Source organism: Vulpes lagopus, chromosome 3, assembly GCF_018345385.1.
Source record: "Vulpes lagopus strain Blue_001 chromosome 3, ASM1834538v1, whole genome shotgun sequence".
Classification (NCBI taxonomy): domain Eukaryota; kingdom Metazoa; phylum Chordata; class Mammalia; order Carnivora; family Canidae; genus Vulpes; species Vulpes lagopus.
Window position 1 is genome coordinate 5,232,096 of NC_054826.1, and position 24,206 is coordinate 5,256,301.

The 24,206-nt window shown below is 35.6% G+C and overlaps 1 protein-coding gene across 1 annotated transcript in view; it reads right to left on the bottom strand.

Moving 5' to 3' along the window:
• CDH12 (cadherin 12) overlaps positions 1-24,206 on the bottom strand; it is a 505,536-nt gene that overhangs the window by 56,597 nt on the left and 424,733 nt on the right. Inside the window, 1 exon segment of the mRNA XM_041747195.1 lies at positions 19,356-19,523. Within this exon segment, the coding sequence (XP_041603129.1) occupies positions 19,356-19,523 (168 nt within the window).

The following is a 24,206-nucleotide window of genomic DNA, read 5'->3' on the forward strand; positions in this document are numbered from 1 at the left end:
CGTTGGATGGCTTATGATGTACTATGTAATTACGGTGCCAACATCTACGGGCCCAACTCTTGATGCATATGAAACACCTTAATGGCACTACCTGTACGACACAGATTAAGAAATAAAACAGGTGACAAGAAACTGCTCAGAGTCAATAAGAATATATACTTACATACTTATCAAATATACATGCTGTGCTTAGAAGAAAAAGAAGTTCCATGGAAAAGGCGAAAATTGCATGCAGTGAACTAAGTGGAATGACAGTGATCGAATTCTAAATCTTCTTACAGAGAAGGCTCCCTATTAGCAACAAAGGCAAAAGTATCTATTACTTATTGGCCTCATGGGTCTCCTCTCAGGAACCACGTTGTTTTAAAAAATATACTTCGATTAGGACCCACACCAGGTTTGTGTGTGTGTCAGCTGGCATTCACTGATATCTAAGGACAAAGGATATACAACATTTTTTTTCCTTGAAAAATTTCCAAGTGCTGATGGAAATACCGAGAGAGATATATTTATTTAACAAAGCATAAGTTAATATGTTATAATCTACTGAGAAATAAAAATTAAAGGGCCTGAAAATGATATTAAGTGAATGAATCATATAATTCTGTAACATCATTCAGTAATAGGAATGGCAAGTAAAAAGATGGAACAATCCATTCCAGTAGGTTGAAATACATTCTATTTTAGGTTTATTATAATAACTAATGCCACTCAAAACAACGTATAAGAAGTCAACATTCAATAAAAATAAAAATAAAAATAAAAATAAAAATAAAACAAACAAACAAACAAAAAGAAGTCAACATTCAACTACACACAGAACTGAGTGTGCCCTAGATGAGGAGTGATGAATTCAGAGGTATGAATGTGTATTTGAGAAAAGTAGGATACCAAAAATATTGGAAGGTTTAAGTGGACATTATTTCAAATTGATAAGAATGTTAGACATTTTTAGGAACATGAAAACATAATATTTGAGACCATGTATATAGATAATCGCTTGAAATGCTACATTTATGCTTAAACTTTAGAAAATAAGGTGTATTACCATTAAGTTTTTGATTCGGGGATTCAACATTCAAACATTCAAGTAGTGATCGCACATGTGTGTGTATGTAATGTACCATCTAATCACATAAAAATAAAATGTTGTGGGACCCCTGGGTGGCTCCATCAGTGAAGCATCTGCCTTCTGGCTCAGGTCATGATCCCAGGGTCCTGGGATGGGGCCCCACATCGGGCTCCCTGCTCAGAGGGGAGTCTGCTTCTCCCTCTGCCCCACCCACCACCCCCCAGCACACACACTCTCTCTCTCTCAAATAAATAAATAAAATCTCTAAAAAGTAAAATAAAATAAAATCTTGCTTTATCAAGATTTTATTGTTTTAGTTTCTTAAGCAAATATAATAATAGGACACAAAATTATTTCACTTTATCTAAAGAAAATAAAAAGGAAATGGAAGCAAATAATATGTCTGTATGAGTAAAAAGGAGCTTTCTAAAAATTATTATCCTGCTATAGCCTCTTCTTAGCTCTGTGACCTGAGACAAAATATTTAATCTTTTTTCCTGATCTGTAAAATTGGAATGATGATGATGATGAGGATGAGGATGAGGATGGTGTCACTTATATGATAATTCATGAAGCTCCTAACTAATATCTATTATTACTGGTTACTTTTCAAACAGTAATTCTGTAGATAATCTCCATATCTGTCTTATACTCTGTTCCTGTAGGAATGGCAGTCGTCAACAGGAAACTGCCTACAGAGGTATGGAGATAAAAGAAAGGGAAGGTGGTCGAAAAGTTCTGACAAGCTATTTTCATTTTAGCTGAAACATTTTCCCCATATCTTGAAAACTGAAGGATTCAAGAATAAAAATATCTGGGTGGTTGAAGAACGTTTTATGCCCTCTATTTCCTCAAAACCCTGAAGCTGTGAGTATTTTCAATACGTCCAAATTAAAGTAATAGAAATATAGTCCACAAGGAAAATCCATCCTGATAACAAAGTTGGATTCAGACTAGAGTTTAGCCAAGCAGCTAAGCATAGAGTGAATGGAATCTCTCAGTAATGACGGGCACCTCTAGTCCTGCTCATTCTTGGGGTGGGCCTAGGAGGAACCCATTGTTGGAAGTGGCCAGTACTTGGAAGCAGGAACTTCACTGTATTGGCCAGATTACTGCATCTTTTTACAACTGTTATAATTGCTTGGTCTAGACTTCAACCTAACTATGTCCATGAACATGGAATGCCATATACAAAATATCCAAGATATTGATGGATTTATAAATTTTATAAAATTCTATAAATTCTATATAATAATAGAAATATTCTTTTCTCAGAGATAGGAGAAATCCGTTCGTCTAAACTTTCTAGTTCTGGGTAGCTATACACAATACAAAAATTTAGGGCTGGATAACGAATTGTCCTTCTCAAATTTCCTTTGGGTAGTAGATTAGTTGTTAAGTCTTCCAATAACTCAGATGATTGATATGTGATTCAACTGCAGATTTTAGTCACTTCCTCCATGGAATGATAAAGAAAACAAACAAACAAACAAAAAACTGTATTTATGCAGATGGCATTTATTACCTAGTGAGGGAGGTTGGTATTAACTAAACAGTCACACGAATGAAGTAAAATTGCTAAGTAACACCAGGCAAGTTACACAATTCTATCTACTATTTATGGCAGTTAAGCTGAGAATCTGAATTGAGTCAACTGGATGATGTTGGGTCTGTGAAATCAGTTGGCAGGAAACATTCCAAATACTATAAACAATTTGACAAAGCCAAACATTATCATAATCTTCAGCCTTCCTATTTTGTTTATTCAATTACTACCACTATGACCTAGTTTGATAACATAAATATATATTAATAGAGAGACAGTAAATATCATCTTTAGTATCAAATATAAATAACTTTAATGTTAGTTAAAGTCACTGTATTGATCTTTTTACATCCAGTAATTCATTATCTTTGTGCCGTTGCTTTTTTTTTTTTCTTTTCTCATCCAACTGAAACACGTTTTGTCCTTTCAATGTCATATTACCTGATGGCTTATATGTCTTGCTCATGCTATTGTAAAACTCAACCCTTGATAATGACAGTTGCCCTCTTTCCCAAGCAGGTGCAATTGACTGAGGAAAACCCAAGAGAAGCAGCTAGATATCACTGTGAATTTTGATTACTAACCTCAAATGCACTTTTAAGATTAGCTGCAAAGCACACAAATTTGCAAAGGTAACTTATGATTATTTGCTAGGACCTCTGTTTTATTTTTATTTTATTTATTTTTTTTTTTTTAGGACCTCTGTTTTAAACTAATTTATTTTCCACAAATCTCTGCTTTACTTTTTTTTTATTACAGATCATTCTCAACTTACAGTGGGGTTAGGTCCCAATAAAGCCATTGTAGGTTGAGAATATTTTAAGTTGAAAATACATCTAACCTACTAGACATCATAGTTTAGCCTCGCCTACCTTAAACATCCTCAGAACACCTACCTTACATTACATCTAACAGAAGGTCTGTTTTACAATAAAGTGTCGACTCTCACATAATTTACTGAACACTGTTTTGAAGATGAAAAGAAAAATCAGAATGGTTGAAAATGCAGCAGTTGTTTATCCCCGTGATCTCACGGCTGACTGGGAGCTGTGGCTCACTGCCTCTCCTCAGCGTCATGAGGCAACATCATACCACGTACAGTGAGCCTGGGAAAAGATCAAATTTCAAACTACAATTTCTACTGAATAGGAGTTGCTGTTACCACTGTAAAGTAAGTTGATGCGTCGTAAGTTGGAGACCATCTCAGTTGGGTACTCTGTCTCATTTCACAGAAAAAAGTAGACTCATATCACATAGGAGATAGCTCAGCTCCCTGAACCTTCAAACAATCCCACATCAGTATTACTCTTAATTTGTTTTTTATTTTATTTCATTTACTTATTTATTCATGAGAGACACACTCACAGAGGCAGAGACACAGGCAGACGGAGAAGCAGGCTCCATGCAGGGAGCCTGATGCGGGACTCGATCCTGGGACTCCAGGATCAGGCCCTGAGCCGAAGGCAGATGCTCAACTGTTGAGTCACCCAGGTGCCCTTGTATTACTCTTAATTTAAAAAGACAAAATGAAAGATGTAATACAAACATGTTTATTTTCTTTGTCTTCCACTGCGCCTTCAGACTTATTTTCAGTGAGGGTAAGTTCTGTCTTTTCTCAAATGAAGCCTACAGTGAGCCAATGTTTCTGTCCACCTTTTAGTAATAGACCATCCTATCTTCACTTTAATTCCCAAACCTTAGTTTTGGAAATTGGAAAGTCCCAATATATCATATTAATGAGATCACCTTTGAGATTCCAATTTAATTGTTTTGAGTTTAGACTTGAACCACAGAATTGTTTAAACTCCCTCATGTTCTACTTTGCAATCACATCAAGAGCCATTGTCTCAAGCTGTCTTTATCTGGGCTTTCCTCGTCTAGCTAATTTAATCTATCTTTATGTTGGCCATTCTTTATATTTTAATTCCAGTCTGTATACATTTTTTGTGTTTCATTCATCCTTGACAAAACATTATTTTTATGCAAAATTTCACCTGGATATCTCCAAGGTATCTCAGCCTTGACATATTCAAAACTGGATTTGTACTTGCCATTACCCTAGAAAAGCTGCCCTAGCTTATGTCTCAATAAATAATATTACCACCCCTCCAGATCCACAAACTGGAATCCCCCTCTTCATAGCAAATTCATTAATATTGTTGATTTTTTTTACCTCCTAAAATCATTTGAATCTAACCACGTATTGCCATTTTTCACCACTACCTTCAGTACCAATCCCACAAATTAAATAACTCACACAGTTTGTCTGTATCACTATAGTTAATCTGCCAACTGCCATTCCTAGGTCTCCTCTGCCTGTCTTCCCTGACTGGCACTCTATTTTCTGGCTCTATTGCATGGAAATATGACAGGGTCATTTCTATCACTTTCAGGTAAAAACACAATTTCTTTTATCATTGAGAAGACTGGTGCAAGGACATTATGAACGTTCAGAAAATCTATGAGTGTCAATACGAAGGAAAGAAAGAACTTAAATGGAGATTACTCTTTAGAATAGATACATCATCATCATCATCATCATCATCATCACTATCATCATAGCAATTATTTGTATGGTGATTTCTATCCCCAGGTATTTTTTTTAACCACTTTCCCATTATTAACTAATTTTATCTTCACATTAAGAGTATGAGACAGATACTATTATGATTCCCAGTCAGTAACGTTCCAGTAAATGTTTAACAACCAGATCAGAGTAGGGAGGGAGAAGAGGCATAAGCAAGCCCAGATATTTAGTGTTTCTAGTTTCTGGGGTGAAAGAACTCCCAAAATGCCTGATGTCAGGCCAATGTGACATCACTGAACAGACTTGGGAGATGTGCACGACTGACTCTAAAGGTCAGTGCCATCAGCTCCACACCACTCTGCTAGCCTACAAATAAAGAAATTGGGGTACATACAACCAGTCACTCATAGGCAGTGAGATGAACCAATCAAGTGGCACTTCTGATCGAAAATCCTTCATTTGGTCTGCCCATCTCACCTGTTTTCACTATCTGAATGTCATGAAAATAGAGACAAAATTGGGTTAACATATAAGCTTTAAAAATCTCAAAAAAAAAAATCTCAAAAAAAAAGATTATTTATTTATTTATTTATTTATTTATTTATTTGACAGAAAAAGAAAGGGAGCACAAATATCAGGGGGGATACAGGGAGAGGGAAAAGCAGGGCACCTGATATGGGGCTGAGTCTCAGAACCCCTATGAGGGGCTCGCTGGATCCCATGACCCTGGGATCATGTTCTGAGCTGTAGGCACACTCTTAACTGACTGAGCTACCCAGGTGCCCCAAGGAATAAGTTCCTTTAAAATGCAAGTAATTCAAACTGTTCTTAATTTCAGCTACACTGATGAATGCAAATCCCAATTAAGAGTCAATTGGGTTTGGATAGACTTGGGGAAAGTTTCTTTTTTCAATGCTTAGAGAGTCAAATCAATGAAGACGTAGAGAAAAGAACAGTAGATGTTAAATGGTTCTCAGATGGGGATGTGTCTCTAAAATTAAAATTACTGGTTTCTGCACCCAAGAAAGGAAGGGGCGTTTATTACATCTCTTTCTGTTCTTTCAATAATACCTTCCTTACTACATAGCTTCCAGCTTTCAAGTACAAAATTTTCCAAGTACAATTATTATGTTTAATACTATAGTTCTGCTAATTTATAGATCCAATAAGCACATATCTATATTTCCCTGCAATACTAATTGCTTTTTATAACATGATGTTTTTTCAAGAGATTGCACTGGAAATCCCAACCAAACTCATTCTAAATGAACTATGAAACATTATCCACTTGTATTACTCAATGATTGCCAGAATCAAAAGTGTTTCTGATCCTCAAAAATATGTATTTTTAATATATGTGATCTATATAACCGCTATCCCTATTACATAATGCTAAACATGATGGAGATCCTGGCAAGTGTTCACAACATTTCAAGTGCATCAGTAATTTTCCATTGTTCACTCATTTTACAGAGTACATTTAATATTCCCTTAAAACCTCCATTAAATATGTAAGCCTTTCTTTTGTCTCCGTGTATGTAATTTCTGATCCATCTAACAGAATACGGCACACATATTCTCAGTGATACTGGCCACTACTTTCACAAAAATGGACAACACTGGAATTTTTGTTACCAATTATAAATAAATTTGACGCCTCATAAACTAAGCTCCTGAAAATGTTTGGAGGTTAAATTCAACTGGGAATATTTATTTACCCAAATGTTTGATTTCTTACTGATGCATTTTTGAAACATTATGAAGATCGTCTGGAAAAGTGAAAAAAGATTTTTTAAGATTTTATTCATGAGAGACACAGAGGGAGAGGCAGAGACACAGGTAGAGGGAGAAGAAGGCTCTCTGCAGGGAGCCCCCTGTGGGACTCCATCCCAGGACCCTGGGGGCACGACCTAAGCCCAAGATAGATGCTCAACCACTGAGTCACCCAGGTGTCCCTGGGGAAGTGAAATTTGATCAGTTTCTTCCTATATAACATTTTGGGTCTTTCGGCCAAAAGCAATTTTTTTCAATAACATCCAATTCATTAACCTGCAAATATTATCTCTGAATATTCTTCATGTATTTATGCATCATACATGTAGACAACTGTTTAAATTTCCTGTCATTGCCTTTATTTTAGTCTTTGGATATTTCCTATGCTTTCATTTTTTTCTCTGCATTTATTCCTAAATTGTCTTACTGGCCTGCTACTCCTTACTGAATGTAAACTCTATTCCTCATTCCTTCAAGGGTAGCTTAAAGCCATTTTTGCTGAAAAATGTTCTTGTCTTTACACTTCCATTTTTTCACAATTCTAGGCATATAATCCCTTAAATAATACATTATGTTTTTGCATCATCTAAATATGTTGGTACACATTTGCTCTCCCACTGACTAACTCTTATTACAGGTTTCAGAAATCAATGTGGATATTATTTCCTTCAAAATCCTCTCGGATCTCCTCAGTAATGATCTGGATGCCCATCTTATACATTTATGTGTGATTGTGTGCATAAGTCCATCATTTACTTTATTTCAAGAAGTATAATTGTCCATTAACTTAATCTCCCCATTTTACACAGAGCTGCTTGAGAGACGACATTAAATTTTTAAATCTTTTTTATACAGATAAAAAAAAGATATAGCCCTTTTTGCATATAGACTCCAATAAAAGTAGCAATCAATGGAATGTTATTCACTGAACGCTATAACGTATTGTGTTTGATATCCGTTAACAAACTAGATTTCTTATATACAAAATGTATGTTGTCCATGGTTATTGCTTATAGTCTGTTTAACTCTCAGTAAGAAATAGTAAAGAAGTTCAATTTCCTCCCTATATCAATGATAACTAAGACCAATAATAAAGCAAACATGAAACAGAGAAATTTAAACCCTGTGAAATATATGTTGATTTTTGGATGTTTCACCTGGACAGTTAAAGATTATCACCACTGTCGGAAATCTTTGTATTAAAGGTTTGAGGTGGTTGTGTTTAAGTTTCTCCTTATACCCTTATTCCTTCTTATTCTTGAATTTTCTTATATTCAAAATTTAGATAGTCATTTTTTCTTGAATCTTACTAATTTAATCCATGCCTCCGACCTCATTAATTACTTTTATGTTTACATCTCTTAGAAATGTTTCTTCGACTCTGACTTCACTTTCAGTGCCCCTGTATTTCATCCATTTCCTGCTCATCTCCACTCAGTTTCAGCATGTTAACAGAGAGACCACTTTCCTACTTAGAGCATGTCTTCACATGCTCTTTATCTTATTGGTCCTCTGAATCCAATAGGGCACAGAGTCTTTTCCTTTCCTGCTACTGAAACCTCTCTCAGTTCTGACTCTATTCATCTCTTCCAGACAACTTCCCTGGGTTTGCTCCACATCTATTCTCTACATCAGTCTTCACCAGGTTATCAAAGTTATTTTTCTAACATGCTGATATATGCTATTGCCCCTTGACTGAAAAGCATGCATCTACATATATAAATGCATGTTTGCATTTCAGGGTTGTGCAGTTTCAGACTCCTCTCCCTCTAAGCTGTTAAATCCTTAGGCTACATTTCTTCTCAAATGCTACATTCTTCATAAATATTTTTCCCAATAATTCCAGTTAGACCTATTTATCCTATTCCTAGTCATTTCACTATAGTTTTTTTTATTTATTTATTTATTTATTTATTTATTCATTTATTTATTTAATTTTTTTAAATCGAAGTTTTTATTTTTTTAATTCTTTTTTTAAAATCTTTATTTATTTATGATAGTCACAGAGAGAGAGAGAGAGAGAGAGAGAGAGAGGCAGAGACATAGGCAGAGGGAGAAGCAGGCTCCATGTACTGGGAGCCCGATGTGGGATTCAATCCCGGGTCTCCAGGATCACGCCCTGGGCCAAAGGCAGGCGCCAAACTGCTGCGCCACCCAGGGGATCCCTATAGTTTTATTTATACATTATAATATTTGTCTTAATAGAATGCATTGTTCGCTTAAATAAAAGTAGATACCTCATTCAATTTTTATCTCTTAAAAAATCAAGACCAAGTACATATATACATATATGTGTGTGTGTGTATGTCTATGATTATATAAAAGTTGCTAGAATTTTTATTTTGGCTATTATTGTGATTTTCATACAATGTAAAAAAACAAACAAGCTTTTTAAAAAAAGCTGTGGCAATGATATTAACAATCAAAGCATATACACTTTATTCTGGGCAAAAAGTTTTAAAATAACATTATCATTATAATGCACATGCATCATGAATCTTTACTGTAAAATAATTTACAAACAAGCCAGTGGATATTAGTCTAGATAAGAATCAACCTAGCCTATTAAGGCAGCCTACAGTCCTCCAAATATTTTAATAACATAAGCCTAAGACCTCACATGAAAAAGAATTTTTTACTTGTCCATAAAGGAGAGTTGTGGTAATTTGTTAAGTATTAAGCAACTAGAGACTTCATCAATTAGCCTAATCCCACGACTGTGTTTTAACCAGGCTAACGTGAATAAAATAAGAATATTGTATTTAAATAAAAATAGGCATTGCCAATATCCCTGGGTAAAGAGAATACTATTTTGGTGGTAGAATTTTTTAACTTAATTTTGTTTTAATTTGGATAAGATTATTTTATAATCCACTTCCTAAATATTTCTATGGAGGTAGAAATTTTGAAATTGATTTTTTCATGTGTATAAAAGGTATACAATCAGTCTTAAGATTTTTTTTTCTGGTGATAAATTCAACTACAAATGTAGACATGAGCTCTTTCTTGAGCTACTTCTCTCTTCAATCTGTGTTTGGAAATTGATTCCAGTCTATTTCCATTGACTGGAAATTCTGATAAAGGGAAAGCAAAAACACAAAGAAATGATATAAAAAGGGCCTGCGATATATTCTAGTTGGAGAGCTAGATGCCACAGAGAAATGGAGAGAAGCTTAAAAGAAAGAAGAAAGAAAAGGGAGGGAGGAGAGGAGAAAAAAAAAAAAACACTATTACTGTTGGAAACTTCAGTTGTATTATTTTACTTAATCCTCCCAGAAGCGCCGTATATTATTATTAAGATGTCTGTTTAATTTACTAGCCAAACAGAGCCTCTTTTGAGAGTAAAAGGAATCACTATTTGTAATTAATTTGGGACCTCAAGTGAAAACTGGAACTGTCTCAGGCAAACCAGGATATATGATCCCCCTATTTATTATCTTAATTTGGTGTTGTAAAAAACACGAGACAGTGAGAGGTTATTTAGCTTACTCAAGCCCCAGTGAGTTATTGGTAGAGCTGAGCTTTCCATCAGTACCTTCCCCAAAGCCTAGGCTCTCTGTCTTCTACAAATTGGATAAACAGAAATCTTCATGGTCTTGGAGAGAATATCTTCTCAGTTTGATTAGTAGGGAAGTAGATTAAATGCCCCATGTTCACATTCACGGCTTCCACTCTTACCTAATGGTTCTGGGGTAGGAAGCTGTCATCTATATTTTTCATAAATGTACATATTTAAAAGTCACAGCTTTAACATGTTCCCCAGTTACGTTCCTCTCCATCACACATGTAACTACAAAGTACTCGGCTCCATCTCTTACTCTCTTTCTTTCAGTTTCCCCTTCTAAATATGTATAAATGAACAACACCTATTCCAAGGGATTGAAGAAGCTAATATGCAGCTTTAATGAGGCCTTTATATAGTACATGTGCAGTAAGTGTTCGCTGCGGTCCTCACTGAAATCATTACCATATTCTGTATAAAGTAGTGCAATTGGACCACCTGGAAAAAACCTTGGAACCAGATAATGTGGTTCTAGCAGGACAATGCAGAAAAGCAAACTGAGGACATGCGGATCGGAAGAGTTAATGAATAAGTATGTATGCATTGCAGCCAGAGACCTAGAGATTTTTTATTATTTAAATCTGATAAATGCTGTGGCTGGCATCTACTTACTTTTTCTGTCTGGTGGGAGATTGTCACAAAAGAAATTTTTCTCCCATTTTCTACTCTCATGCAATATGAAGTAATCAACTCATTAGCTCTATTTAGCTCTCATTAGCTCTCTTAAGGTGGAGATGGGAATACTTTCTCATTACCTTAGTTACCTATTTAGGAACCTATGAGTTTTATTACATCATAGGTAAAGTCTCAGGTTTAAATTGTGGATTTTATGATCACAAAACATTCAAGCCACCTCTTCGGGATTTTAATTGTAAAAAAAAATGACTCAAGTGAGCTGGAAAGTGCACAGATTAATATTAACAAATATTTTAAATATTTATAGGGACCAAAAGACATTCATAGGGACCATTGTCTTTAGATATTGTTACTCTTGCCAATAATATGGGTAAGGTTAAGCACAGTATCTTTAATATCATTTCAATTTTAAAATTGATTTCATATGATTCACAGAAAAATTTAAAACTAAAAGTCAGATTTCTTAAAGACCTATAGATGTTGTAGCTCATAAGCTTGGTTCTTTTGCAAATCAGGTAATGGGGCCAAGAAGTGTCCTGTCTGCAATCTGGTGCCCTTTGTCTCGTGGGGAAAGGGACCAAGTAAGTCATCAAGAGCTTTCAGCATCACCTGAAAAAAGATTCATGTTCCCATTAACAGAGTGTGATATTAATGTGACAATAATAGCAATGAGAAATGATTTTTAAATCGTGGTAATTGTGTTTTATTTGCTTGCATCTGCCTATGTGGAGTCTAGTGACACTCTCCCCTTCTCATTGGAGAAACTGGAGCTCGCATTCACTGAGCTTGCATTCCAACTGGATCCAGCCCTGTGTTAGCCTCAAACACCCGTACCTGGCATCTGTAAGCTCTTTGGGGGACTTCTAAGCAAGACGTGTGAGTCTAGGAGCGTTTCGTTGTAAAAGACAAAAAATAAATACATTTGAATATTCAGATTTCACTTGAATACATCTGTAGGCATGGCACTTTGCATGGACAAAAACGGCTCTCATGCAATATGACGCAATCAACTCATTAGCTCTATTTAATGAATAACGAAATGTCTTCTCAGCACTTGCTGGTTCATCACAGTAAGTAAACCAGCGATTTTCAAATTAGGCTTTGCAGATTACCTATATCAGAATTGACCAGGTGACTTATCGGAGACCCAGATGTCTGGGTCCAAGCTGTGTCACTTGAAACAGAGCTTCCATCACTGGGGCAGAGGAGCCCACGGGATTCTTCAGGCGAATGTGATTTGAGAACTGTTGGGAGCACTGTGGTGAAAACCACTCAGGTCATCATTTGCATGCCTTATCCTCAGGGAATAGTAGTTATCTCTTGCTCCTTTTTATCAGAGCAGACGAATGACCCATTTGGGAATTAAAGTAGAAGTGTTTACTTCACTTAGTAAAAAAGCTAGTTTTATTATGTCTTGGCTTGCTTCTCAAAAATAGAAATAGAGTCATCAAATGTGATGACTGTTTCTATCGCTTATGCCTACACTCTTTATGAGACCCAGGTATTTAAGTAGGCTCTTTGTGCAATATTTCCTAACTCTAAAGTTACAATTTTGTTTTTCAGGTTGTTTTAAACATTTCTCCCCGCAAGTGAGGAGTTACACATACACACACACACACATAGGAACGTGTATAAAACACTACAACATACATAAATTGTGAATATGGGTCATTTATATAATTGTCACGTATTATGGATGCCACAATATCAAAGGACTCTTTGTCTATTTTTCAATCTTTATACTGTGGGAGGTACTGCCCTAAAAGGTCATGTACATATATATATATATATAGCATCTACATAATCCTGGTAAAAAGGAATAATATACAAAATATTACTTCTGAAAATTGCATTTTCTCCCCATCCTAGAGACCTCTGGGAAATAAGCCCCTGAGAGCCCAAGACCAGGTAAAATGTTTGTCAGAGAATGCTAGAAGTGTTATCTATTTGAAGTTACATAAATACTAGTAAAAATTCAATTGTGAGAATTAAAGCAGGTTCTAAAGTTGATACTAAATCAGTACCATCAGCAAATTTGAGAAACATAAGCACACATGAATTTATGTTGACTCATTAATATATTATCGCTTTCTTGGGTTACTACTTAAAACCTTCACCTGTTGGGACACCTGTGTGACTCAGTTGGTTAAATGTCTGCCTTTGGCTTAGGCTGTAATCTCAGGGTCTTGGGTTCAAGCCCTGTGTTGGAATCCCTACTCAATAGTGAGTTTGCTTCTCCCTCTCCCTCTGCCCCTCCTGTTCATACTCTCTCTTTCTGTCTCTCTCAAATAAATAAAATATTTTTTTTACAGATTTCATTTATTTACTCATGAGAGACACAGAAAGAGAGAGGCAGAGACACAGGCAGAGGGAGAAGCAGGCTCCCCACGGGGATCTTGATGGGGGACTCGATCCCAGGAACCAGGGGTCACGCCCTGAGCTGAAGGCAGATGCTAAACCACTGAGCCACCCAGATTCCCTCAAATAAATAAAATCTTAAAAAAAAATCCATACAAAAAAAAAAAAAAAATCCATACAAATCTTCACTTGTTTTCAAAGAAGCCTCAACTCGTATTTATAGTCAAAACCTCTATGCTAAATAATATATTACTATAGCATTAATCTTGGAGACCAAAATGACCCACCCCACCCTCCCAATCTCAAACCTTTGAATAAGGCCTGAAGACGTTCTCCTCACCCAAGTGGTAGATTTCACTTAAGACCCATTATTTTAGTCATGCTTCTTCTGTTTTTTTTTTTTTTTTCAGAGTACTTGTCAGCATTTTCTCTTTTCCATTCCTGCCCCTAAGATAACAGATTAGAGATAGTGCTAAAAGCAGAAATCTGGCCTTTGCCTCACCCTCAGAGACATGATTTAGGAACTTGCTGGGTGTTATCAGTTATTTGTACTTGACCTGCAGGCCAGTAGCTGGAGTCCCCAAGGAATGAGGGATGTGAGGGTTCTATACGATTCACGTCCTGCCAGTTAACAACTAGAGAATGACAAAGACTGAAGTGATCCTGACCGTGTGTCCATGTTCAGACACATGCTGGGCAGCAGAGAATGCCTTTTCTGCACTCAGAGGCCGGGACATATTTCCTCCATGATGGATTCTGAGACTACACACACACACACACACACACACACATACACATACACATATATACATATATACATGCATATAATAATACATATTAATATAACATGCATATTAATATACATACATACATATATAATTTATATTATATAATTTATATTATATATAATTAATATAGCTTTATAAAAACTTAACATGTACAAAATACATACAAAGTCGTGAACTCTCATAGTGTTTACATGTATACTCTCAGGTTGCATATAATTCATACAAATAAACTTAAATCATGGTACTGGTTTATCTCAGTCATCTCCATGACAATCCCCTTGAACACTGGGAAGCATGGGAGGGTATATTTTCTAAGACTGGATCTAAGTTAACTGTCAAAATTCAATTAGCTGTTTTTTCTTTAGTCAAAAAGATTTATTACATTTTTTCTACCCAGAAAATTTCTGTCTAAAAACTTACAGTTTTCCAATTAAGAATACTAAATGGTAAAGAGAAGTAGACTTTGTGTCCTCATCTGGTTATAATTGGGTTCATGTTGGTTCTGATGAAAATTTTTATGAATTATATATTGTAATAAATATTGCTTTAAAAATGAGCAACTCCATATCATACATTTCAAAATAATAATAATAAAAAGATCCAATCTTAACCTGGATGCCAAAAAAGTAATTACAGGATGAAAAAAATGAAATATATATTTTAATTAAACACATCAATATCTCACACTAAATAAACATATAGTTACTGGCATTTATATTTTTAATGATTCAATAATTAAACCTGGGCATTCTGTAGTTTTTCTATATCCTGAATTTATATTAGAAAAAATAATATATAGACGCATACATGTATTTTTATGCATAAATCTGTAGCTGTCTGATAGTTTGTGTAAAAAAGATCATACATTATTTATTATGCAGTAGGTATTTCGACTGATGCATTTAATGTTTTAATCTTATTTACGTTCTTTTTATGTTACTTTCATGACAATAACAACTTTTCCTGCCGTAAAGTCTAATATCTACAGATGTCTTACTCATTAAAATAACAAACTGTATGATTTGGAGACAAGTATGTTTTATTTGGTAATAATTGTGCAAATAATATATTACTGACTTTTTAACTGAATCAAAATCCTGAGAGCTACCAACAGTCAACATAAACATGCTTGGTAGATATTTTATTAAATCAGAATCACTTTAAAAATATTCTTTAAAATATCTAAGAAATGTTCTCAGAGAAAGTATTAATGTCCTATTTTCTATGTTTGAACGTATTTGCCTTGCAGACAGTTCTCTTACTCTCTTACTACAGTTCTGTACATTTCCTATAAATGAAGAATCTCTTTTCATCCAATGTTGTCTATAGAGTGCTTTCTTTCACTTCAGTTGTCCTCATTTTTCACTACAAAATTATTATACAGAAGAAAGAGACCAAGTGGGAGAAGCATGAATATTTTGCTTAATGTGAATTAACCACATCACTTAATTGATTTGATCTCATAATGTATTATTTAGATCAGCTTGTTGGATGGTTTTGTCATTTAAAATTCAAGTAATGGAAACCATCAGCATTTTTCATTAGATTATTTTAATAGATGGACAACCTCTGCTGGTATCCGTAGTGCTGGTAGATGGTCGTTTCATCATTGTATGGAAGGATTTTACAGAGAAACTATTTCACCTTTCTATGACGGCAGGTTCAGTTCCTTTAACATGTCAGGTACTATTTCTATTTTCCTATTTGTTTGTGGACAATTTTCTGGGTTATCTCTAGGAGATTTTAGGCTAAACACAGGCACCAAAAGCAGACTGCCTGTCAAGAGGGAGATTGACAAAGAGAGACCTGAAGGCACTACGTAAGATTAAGTCTTGACTCTCCCTCGTGGCTGCATAATCCTGGACAAGTTTTTCACTTTTAAAAACTTAACTCATATCATTAACTTTTCTTAATAATGCACCTTGCTACTTTATTTCTAAAATTGAGAAGATACTATACAGCCATTATAAAACTAAGATGGGAATACACGTGCAAATCACTTGGTGGAGTATATGACACATAGTAATTTACTAGTCAGGATCATTGTCACCATCATCATATCAGAGTGGTAGGAAGTTCTAGTGTCTCAGGAAGCATCTCATTTGCAACAAGAAAACAGTTAACTGCTTACACATGCATGGTATGAATGCACGTGCCATGCAGTCCTCTTTTTTATCTCTGAACAGATTTAGAGAAGGAAATGGATGGAAATGAGTATTTAACAGTGTCCCATATACATATGTACACACCTGAAGCCATAAAAAAGAATGATTAGTAAATTTTAAGAAATTGTCTTGTGTGTTTTTAAGCAATGAGAAATTGTAGCTCATGAAATTCTTCCGAAGGAAGTTTTCTATTTTTGTTTTGTTTTGCTTTGTTTTCAGAATAATTGCTTAACAGGCATGAACAAATAGAGCTAGTCGTGTGAATTCACTTACTTATGTATACAATACACATAGTCTATACATATTCTATACCCATATACATGTATTTTACATTGAAAAGACCATTGTTTCGGGCAGTAATGTTAGGTCACGTTTGCAGCTTAATTGCTTCACATAAGAAATATTCTTGCAAAAAGAGCATTGACTTCTAAAGAAATGGCTTTTCTGTGTATAAATGCATTCTGTCTTTTTCTCTGAAGGATGTAATTCAAGATGACAATACAGTAAAAAGGGCTTGACACAATGGCATGCGGAATTTCAAGGGGATTAATTTCTTATTCATGCAAAGATGTGAAAAACCTCTCCTTTCTAATGATTCAAAAATCTCTCACACCTGTTATACTTTCAGACTATAGTTCAAAAAACGCATGTAATACAAGGAAAAATAATTTGATCATGGTGAGCTGCTCAGTATATTTCCCTTGCCCTCTCATTTCTCTGTTTAGGAATGGTGACAATTCAACAGATGCCATGTGACCTTTTTGCAGGTATTCTAAAATGTATGGTTTTAGAGTGGCAGGTAAAAGAAAAGAATAACTCTTCATTTTAATGTTATGTTAAACTGGAAGGAATTTGAACTTCAGAGCAAAAAAAAGAAAAAAAGAAATCTGCTACTTCACATTGCTGATTTCAAGCTAGTTACTTAACCTCTCCAAGGCCTCAGTTCTCTTAACAGTAAAATGCAGAAAATATAGAACAGAGTGTCCTGGTGAATAGGGAATAAGATAACAATAAAGTTGCTGACAGAGCATGTACATTTTCCAAAAGTTCCAGTGCACTCATCCCTCACATTCCTCCCCAGTGGTTCTCATTTAGTTGCCCTCACACCTATGTGTTTGACCTTGAAGCAATCCCAAATAAGCCTATTGCCTTATCCAGATTCTCTTTTCACTGGGTAAGATCTAGTGATCCTCTTGTCTCAACCGTACCTGAGCACACCACCTTGGCCTCCTAAGTATAATTTAGCCTCTTCCTCATGGAGATATTTTCATTTCCCTGTACCCTAGATTGTTTGTCTGGATCTCTGTCCAATTTTTATAATCCACTCTTCACCCATACCAATGGCAATTGTATCCTTCCACTGAAGAGCCTCATTATCATCCTTGCGAATACGAATACTGATGCTACGTAGGAATAGCTCTATTTTCTATACTCCAGATGAACATAATTTACATCCACAAAATGCAAAACAGGACCCACATGATATCTTTTATATAAAAGTAGAATAGTCTCCCAAACTATTCCCCTCACTTAGCTATTATAGCTTGTCACAACTAAGAAGTAAAATAAATAAATAAATAAATAAATAAATAAGTAAATAAATAAATAAGGAAATAAAAATAATGTTTTTTGAGTTGGGAACATATTCTTCATCAATGTCAAATGTTAGAGAATCAAATACACGATTTCTTTCTTCTCTTTTAATATTTATATTTGATCTGTTTCCCTTAATAGCAAAGTAAGGAAAAGTGTTGCCATAAGACTCTCTCTGCATTATTAATTATAGCATATTTATATGAGCCATTTGTCACATATATCTCATTTGCTAAAGTATGATGACTTCTAATTGCTACTCATAACATTTGGCCATTACACTTTCTGATCATTAACTAAAATATCCCCACTAAGAAAATGCATGTTGATGATTTTGAGAGAAATTGATAAAGTAATGAAAGATAAAAATCCATACAGCTAAAGGAATAAAATATCCGTTTGGTTACATATTCTCAGTGTTCTGTACTCTAGCAAACGAACTCAAACTCTCCTACTGAGATCAGAAGAGGAAAATCATTTTGTTTTTGTTCCCTAAACTGTTCACCCAAATGAGTATGTAGAGCTTCAGTCAAGTTCCTTGTGTAACCAGTGATAGAGACTTTCAGTTTCTGTATTCTAAGTCCCAGGAACACTGAACTAGTCCTTGGAAATGTACCAGAAATTGAAACCGGTACTGATTGGTGTTACAAGTAATACTGCGAAAGAAAACTAGATGTAACACAAGTGAGAAGTATTCATTTTCAGTAAGAAGCACAGAGTTACAGAGAAAATACAGGTGTGAACCATTCTATTATCATAGGAACTGTAACAATTTTCACCTATTGCAAAACTAAAATAAAATAAGACTAAAATAATGTAAATAGCATCACTATAATATCATCTGATGCTTACATGGAAATGTATGGAAATGATTCAGCACGTACAGTAGTTAAAGAAAAGACAGAGAATTCTTAAGCCAATAGCATGATAGAGCAAATAATATGATGGCATATGTGTCATAAATATGAGTCTTAAATCACAATGGAACGTTCATATTTATATTACTTTCTCAAATAAGAAATTAGAGCAAAATTCTAACCTATTGAGAAGACTTTAATAAGCATCAATAACATAAGACTCTGTTAAATTACTGACTTGTATTATTTTATATTAAAGTCATGCTGAGCATGATTCTAATGGAAAATGAAACTCTTAAGTCATTTAATTTTTGTCTATTGGCTTCTGCTGCCTAAAGACCAAAAGTGTCTGGAAAATTATTATGATTTCTATAACATTCAATGAAATGTGAGAATTATTATTATTATTATTTTTATTATCATTTTTATTTTATTTTTTTAGGCCATGCTAACTTAAACTCAACAGGAAAGCACCTACTTTTGGGGAATCGAGGTGGATTGTCATTGACATCGGTGAGGGTGATGTTGACTACTGTCGTTCCGGCTAACCCTCCTAGTTGTCCGCCCATATCCTTGGCTTGGATGAGGACTTGGTATTGTTCTTTGACTTCTCTGTCCATGTTTGGCAAAGCTGTTCTAATCACACCTTGAGGGAAAAAATAAATAAATAAAATAAATATTACAAACATTCCGTTTTCTGAGATCAGATAGTCTGCAACAAGAAAATGCGTCTATCCGTCTATCTGGATTCACTAGCAAAGACATAATAACAAAATTTGTACCTTTTTAAAAGTGAAACATTCAAAAGGTCCAATAGTTAGATATAATTAAACATGTTATGGGAACAGCTGTATAATGAAATGCTGTGCTGCATAGTGGAATATGGTCAAAAACAATGGATCAGCTCTAGAAGGTGGCCATTCATTAAGTCAACCAGGTCAGACATGGTTTAAAAGGAATGATTCTATCTGTAAGAGGAAATGAAATTGTTAAACAAGATCAATTAAATATATATTCAAAAACTAGGTGGTTGCACTGAATGTGAGGTTCATATAAAGAATGCTATTTTCTTCTCCATTCTAATCTTCATTTTCTAAAATACATTTATTCCTTTAACATTTTATTTATTTTTGTAAGATTTTATTTATTTTTTCATGAGAGACACATGGGGAGGGGGAGCAGAGACACAGGCAGAGGGAGAAGCAGGCTCCATGCAGGGAGCCCGAGGTGGGACTCAATCCCGGGTCTCCAGGATCACGCCTTGGGCTGAAGGCGGCGCTAAACCACTGAACCACCCGGGCTGCCCTCCTTTAACATTTTAAACACACAAAATATCTTCTCCGGGTATTTTATTTCATCCCTCGGGATTCTTCTTAATTATTCTAGCCACAGAAATTTCACTTAGATCTCATTAAGCAATGCCACTGCAGGGACCTTGTCTCTCTTGTCGCCAAGTTACTCTAGCATCTAGGGCAGCGTCTGCCATGTAGTAGGCACTCAATAAGAATGTGTCAACCAACTGACTAGTTGAATGACTGGCTGAATGAATGAATGAACATATAAACAATTAAGTTCACAATCATGAATCATGCAGTGTATATGCATATCGACATATCCCACTCATTTTCTGCCCTTGTCTCCAAGGATAGAACTAATTTATATTTATATTTATTCATAGTGAAATAACTAAAACCTCCTGGATCTGTTGCAAGTAAAATTATGAATAAATTTTATACCATATTCCAACCTATAGCCAATGGTTTTAGAGAGAGATTGCAAAGCATTTGTCTTAAACCCCTGTATCTTTAATAGTGTGGTTTCTTAAGTAACGTAGCATATATGAATAACAAATATACATACTGGTCAACGACACGAAGCGTAGCATCCAAAACCCCAACTGAATATCTACTCGCATTTTTTTCTCCTCCTTCCACTATTGACTTACCAAATGCTGTCCTGTTGCTAATTAAGAATTAACTCTAATCTGAGATTTCTTCTGACTCTCAGCAGGAAATGGTTGCAAAAGAGACGAGCTCTACTTTTTTGCTACTGCTGTTTACCCATGCATTGGTCCCGACACTCTATTATTTCCATCTGTTTTTCCTCTCTTCAGCTCGGATCCTTAATGTTTCACCCCCAAGTCTCTTAGTTAAGATTTTTCATCTCTGCCACTTCAGTGCCCTGGTCCCACATGCCTTAAGTTACATGAATTCTGCCTGCCTGAGAATGATTAAATTTTCTAGATAAACATCTGGGTTTAATTTACATGCATGCTCTAGTGTCCTGTTGTTGACTAGATTTATCTTTCCCCAGTTCATTTCCAATATAGAAATTATATACATGTATATTTATACTTTAATATATAATTTTACTTTACTCGGTTCATTTCTAATATGAAAATGCATAAATTTAAATTTTATACTTTATATTATATATCGTATGCATGTACATTAAAATGCTATGAAAAAGAGAGGACATGGGCATCATCACACTTATTTAAGACTAGGGTTGTTTTGTTTTTGTTTTTCTGGTAAGTCGTTACAATTATCATCAAGACATCACTGCCCTGCCCTGTTCCAACCAGAGAGGTGACCTATCTGGTGCTTTTAGCCCTCCCTTAGTGTCATGTCCCTGGAATGGAAGACATCTGTTCGAATTTAGAGAGAGGAAAGGACTGCATATGTAGTTCCAAATAAAAGCACTGATAACCATGATATGCTTCCTCTCCTCCACCACCATTTCCACTCAAGAGCCACTACCTCAGAGAAATAAAATATGGCATTTGTAGAATCTTTTTCAGAGTGGAGCCTGGGAAATCAGGCAAATTACAAAATTCAAATGTGAGAAGACAATCTTAAAACATTGTGGCCTATTGTAACAGCCTGGTGAAGAACAGTCTCTTTTCCAAGTAGTTCCTCCTCTTATGGACCACCCAGTTTACCAACTGCCGAATCTCTGAAGCCAAACAAGCGAAAATGGATTACAGGGTCTTGAGGGAGGAGCAACGTTACCAAGGATGGAGCTCAAGTGCTTCTAGAGTAGAACAGAACCCGAAAAAGGAAGTGCCACATTCTGTTATTTCCTGTCTGAGGTTTAGGTTCATGCCTTCATCCCTATTTCTTAGTATTTGTATATCAAAACATAGCAATAGCCTTGCATGAATAGCTGAGTCTTGCAAATTGAATTTTGCAGGGACGGTACGAATACTTCATAGTAGTAATACCACAAGATTGAATTAATTAGCTTTAATTCTGAACCAAACCTTATTTAATAGAAAAAAAAAACAAGTGGGTAGGCAAGTGTACACTGAATCCTGGTATGATTTGAATGTCTTGTACCTGACGAACTTCTGAGCATACGTCATTGAGATATTAGAGTAAATACAAGTAAGAGAAGAAATAGTGGGATTTTATTTCTGCCAATATGAATGGAATTACAAGAAAGTTATACATGTAATATATCAAAGGACACCGCTGTGCCAGGGGACACATTCTCTCTCTGCAGTGACCCTCATGTTGGATGCAAGCCCCTTAGTCTTGAGGGATCTCAGCTTAATTTGCAAAAATGGGTTTAACACTGATAACATTTTGAGATGAAAATAATGCAATATTTTGTAAGAAAAATCATAAAATATTACACATGCTAATCTAGTATATGGTTTTTCTTTCTTTTCTTTTTTTTTTTTTTTTGGAATTGAGGATTGGAATTCAGGACTCAGACATGGACTCAGCATTTGCACTAAAATACGTGTTTCATTCAGGCAGTGTCATTAAATTCCATGGTATAATGGTGAACACTCCTCCATCTGCCACTGTACACCCTTTTCTACACTTCATACACTAGATCCACCTCATACACTTCTCTAGACTTCTCTCTGCTCTCTGGCTTTTCAGTTGGGATGGGCCCAATTGGCAAGGGATAGAATGGCAGAAGACAATGAGGTTGGTTTTTCTTTGGATGGAGAGCCACACACCCACATGGTCTCTGGCTATGCCCCGCACCGCACGGGTCTCCAGGCCCCTACCGTGTCCTCACTCCTAATGTCCTCAGCACAGCCACCTGTTATGCATTCTCCAGATTCAACCACATTCCACATGGTTTCCCTCCAGTCTGTTTGCACTTTAAAAAAACAGTCTTTTTGTGAAACTAATTTCAAATTACCCAACTGGGTGTCCTCTGCTTCAGTGTGGATAATAATCGATACAGTCTCTGTGCAAGGTTCTTTGGCGAAATGTACCTGCAATGGGCATGTGTTCAGGTGAGGGTCAAGGAGACCATAAGGAAATACACAATGAAGCTGATTTCAGATGGTGATTCGTGTGATAGGGGAAATGAAATCAAGTGCCTTTGATAGTGGTGTCAGAAAAGTCATCTCTGGGGAAAGGCTTTCGAGTTGCAGTATCAGAGAAGTGGAGGAGACAGACCTGAAAAGAACACCAGATGGAGTGACCCAGGGAGGGAAACAGGCAAGTCCTTTGTAGGAGTAGGGGTGGTCCCTCCAAAGCATACCAGAGAGTCCATGAGGCTGCAGGACATCCCTATGGGAAGGACAGGTAAAATAAGACCACAGAGAGGAAAAGAAGACATAACATAGGGATTTCAAAGACAAATGAACTCTCTGGGAAGCATCTTGAAAATCAACCAGCGTACGCAACTAAAAGGCTTCTGCACAGCAAAAGAAACAATCAGGAAGATGAAAAAGACAATCCATGGAATGAGAGAAAATATTCACAAATCATGTATCTGATAAAGGGTTAATATCCAAAATAGAAAAGAACTCATACAACTCAGTAACAACAACAACAGCAACAAAACAAAACAAGAAAATGAACAACTTGATTTAAAAATGGGCAGAAGAAATGAACAGATATTTTCTCGAAAAAGAGTTATACAAAAGGTCAACAAGGACAGGAAAAGGTACTCAATGTCGTCAATCATCATCAGAGAAATGACAATCAAAGGATTATCACCTCACACCTGTTGGAATGGCTGTCAGCCAAAAGACAAGAGATAACAAGTGTTGGCAGATGCAGAGGAAAGGGAACCCTTGTGCACGGTTGGTGGGGATGTAAATTAGTGCAGCCACCATGGAAAACTGCGCCAAGGTTCCTCAAAAAAATTAAAAACAGAAATGTCATAGTTTCCAATGATCTCATTTTTGGGTATATACCCAAGGGGAATGAAAACGGGATCTCAAAGAGGTATCTGCATCTTCATGGTCATTGTAGCATTATTCATAAAAAAAAACAAGATACAGAAACAAGCTAAATGTTCATCAAGAGTTGATTGGATAAAGAAGATATGGTGTGCACACACGCACACACAGACA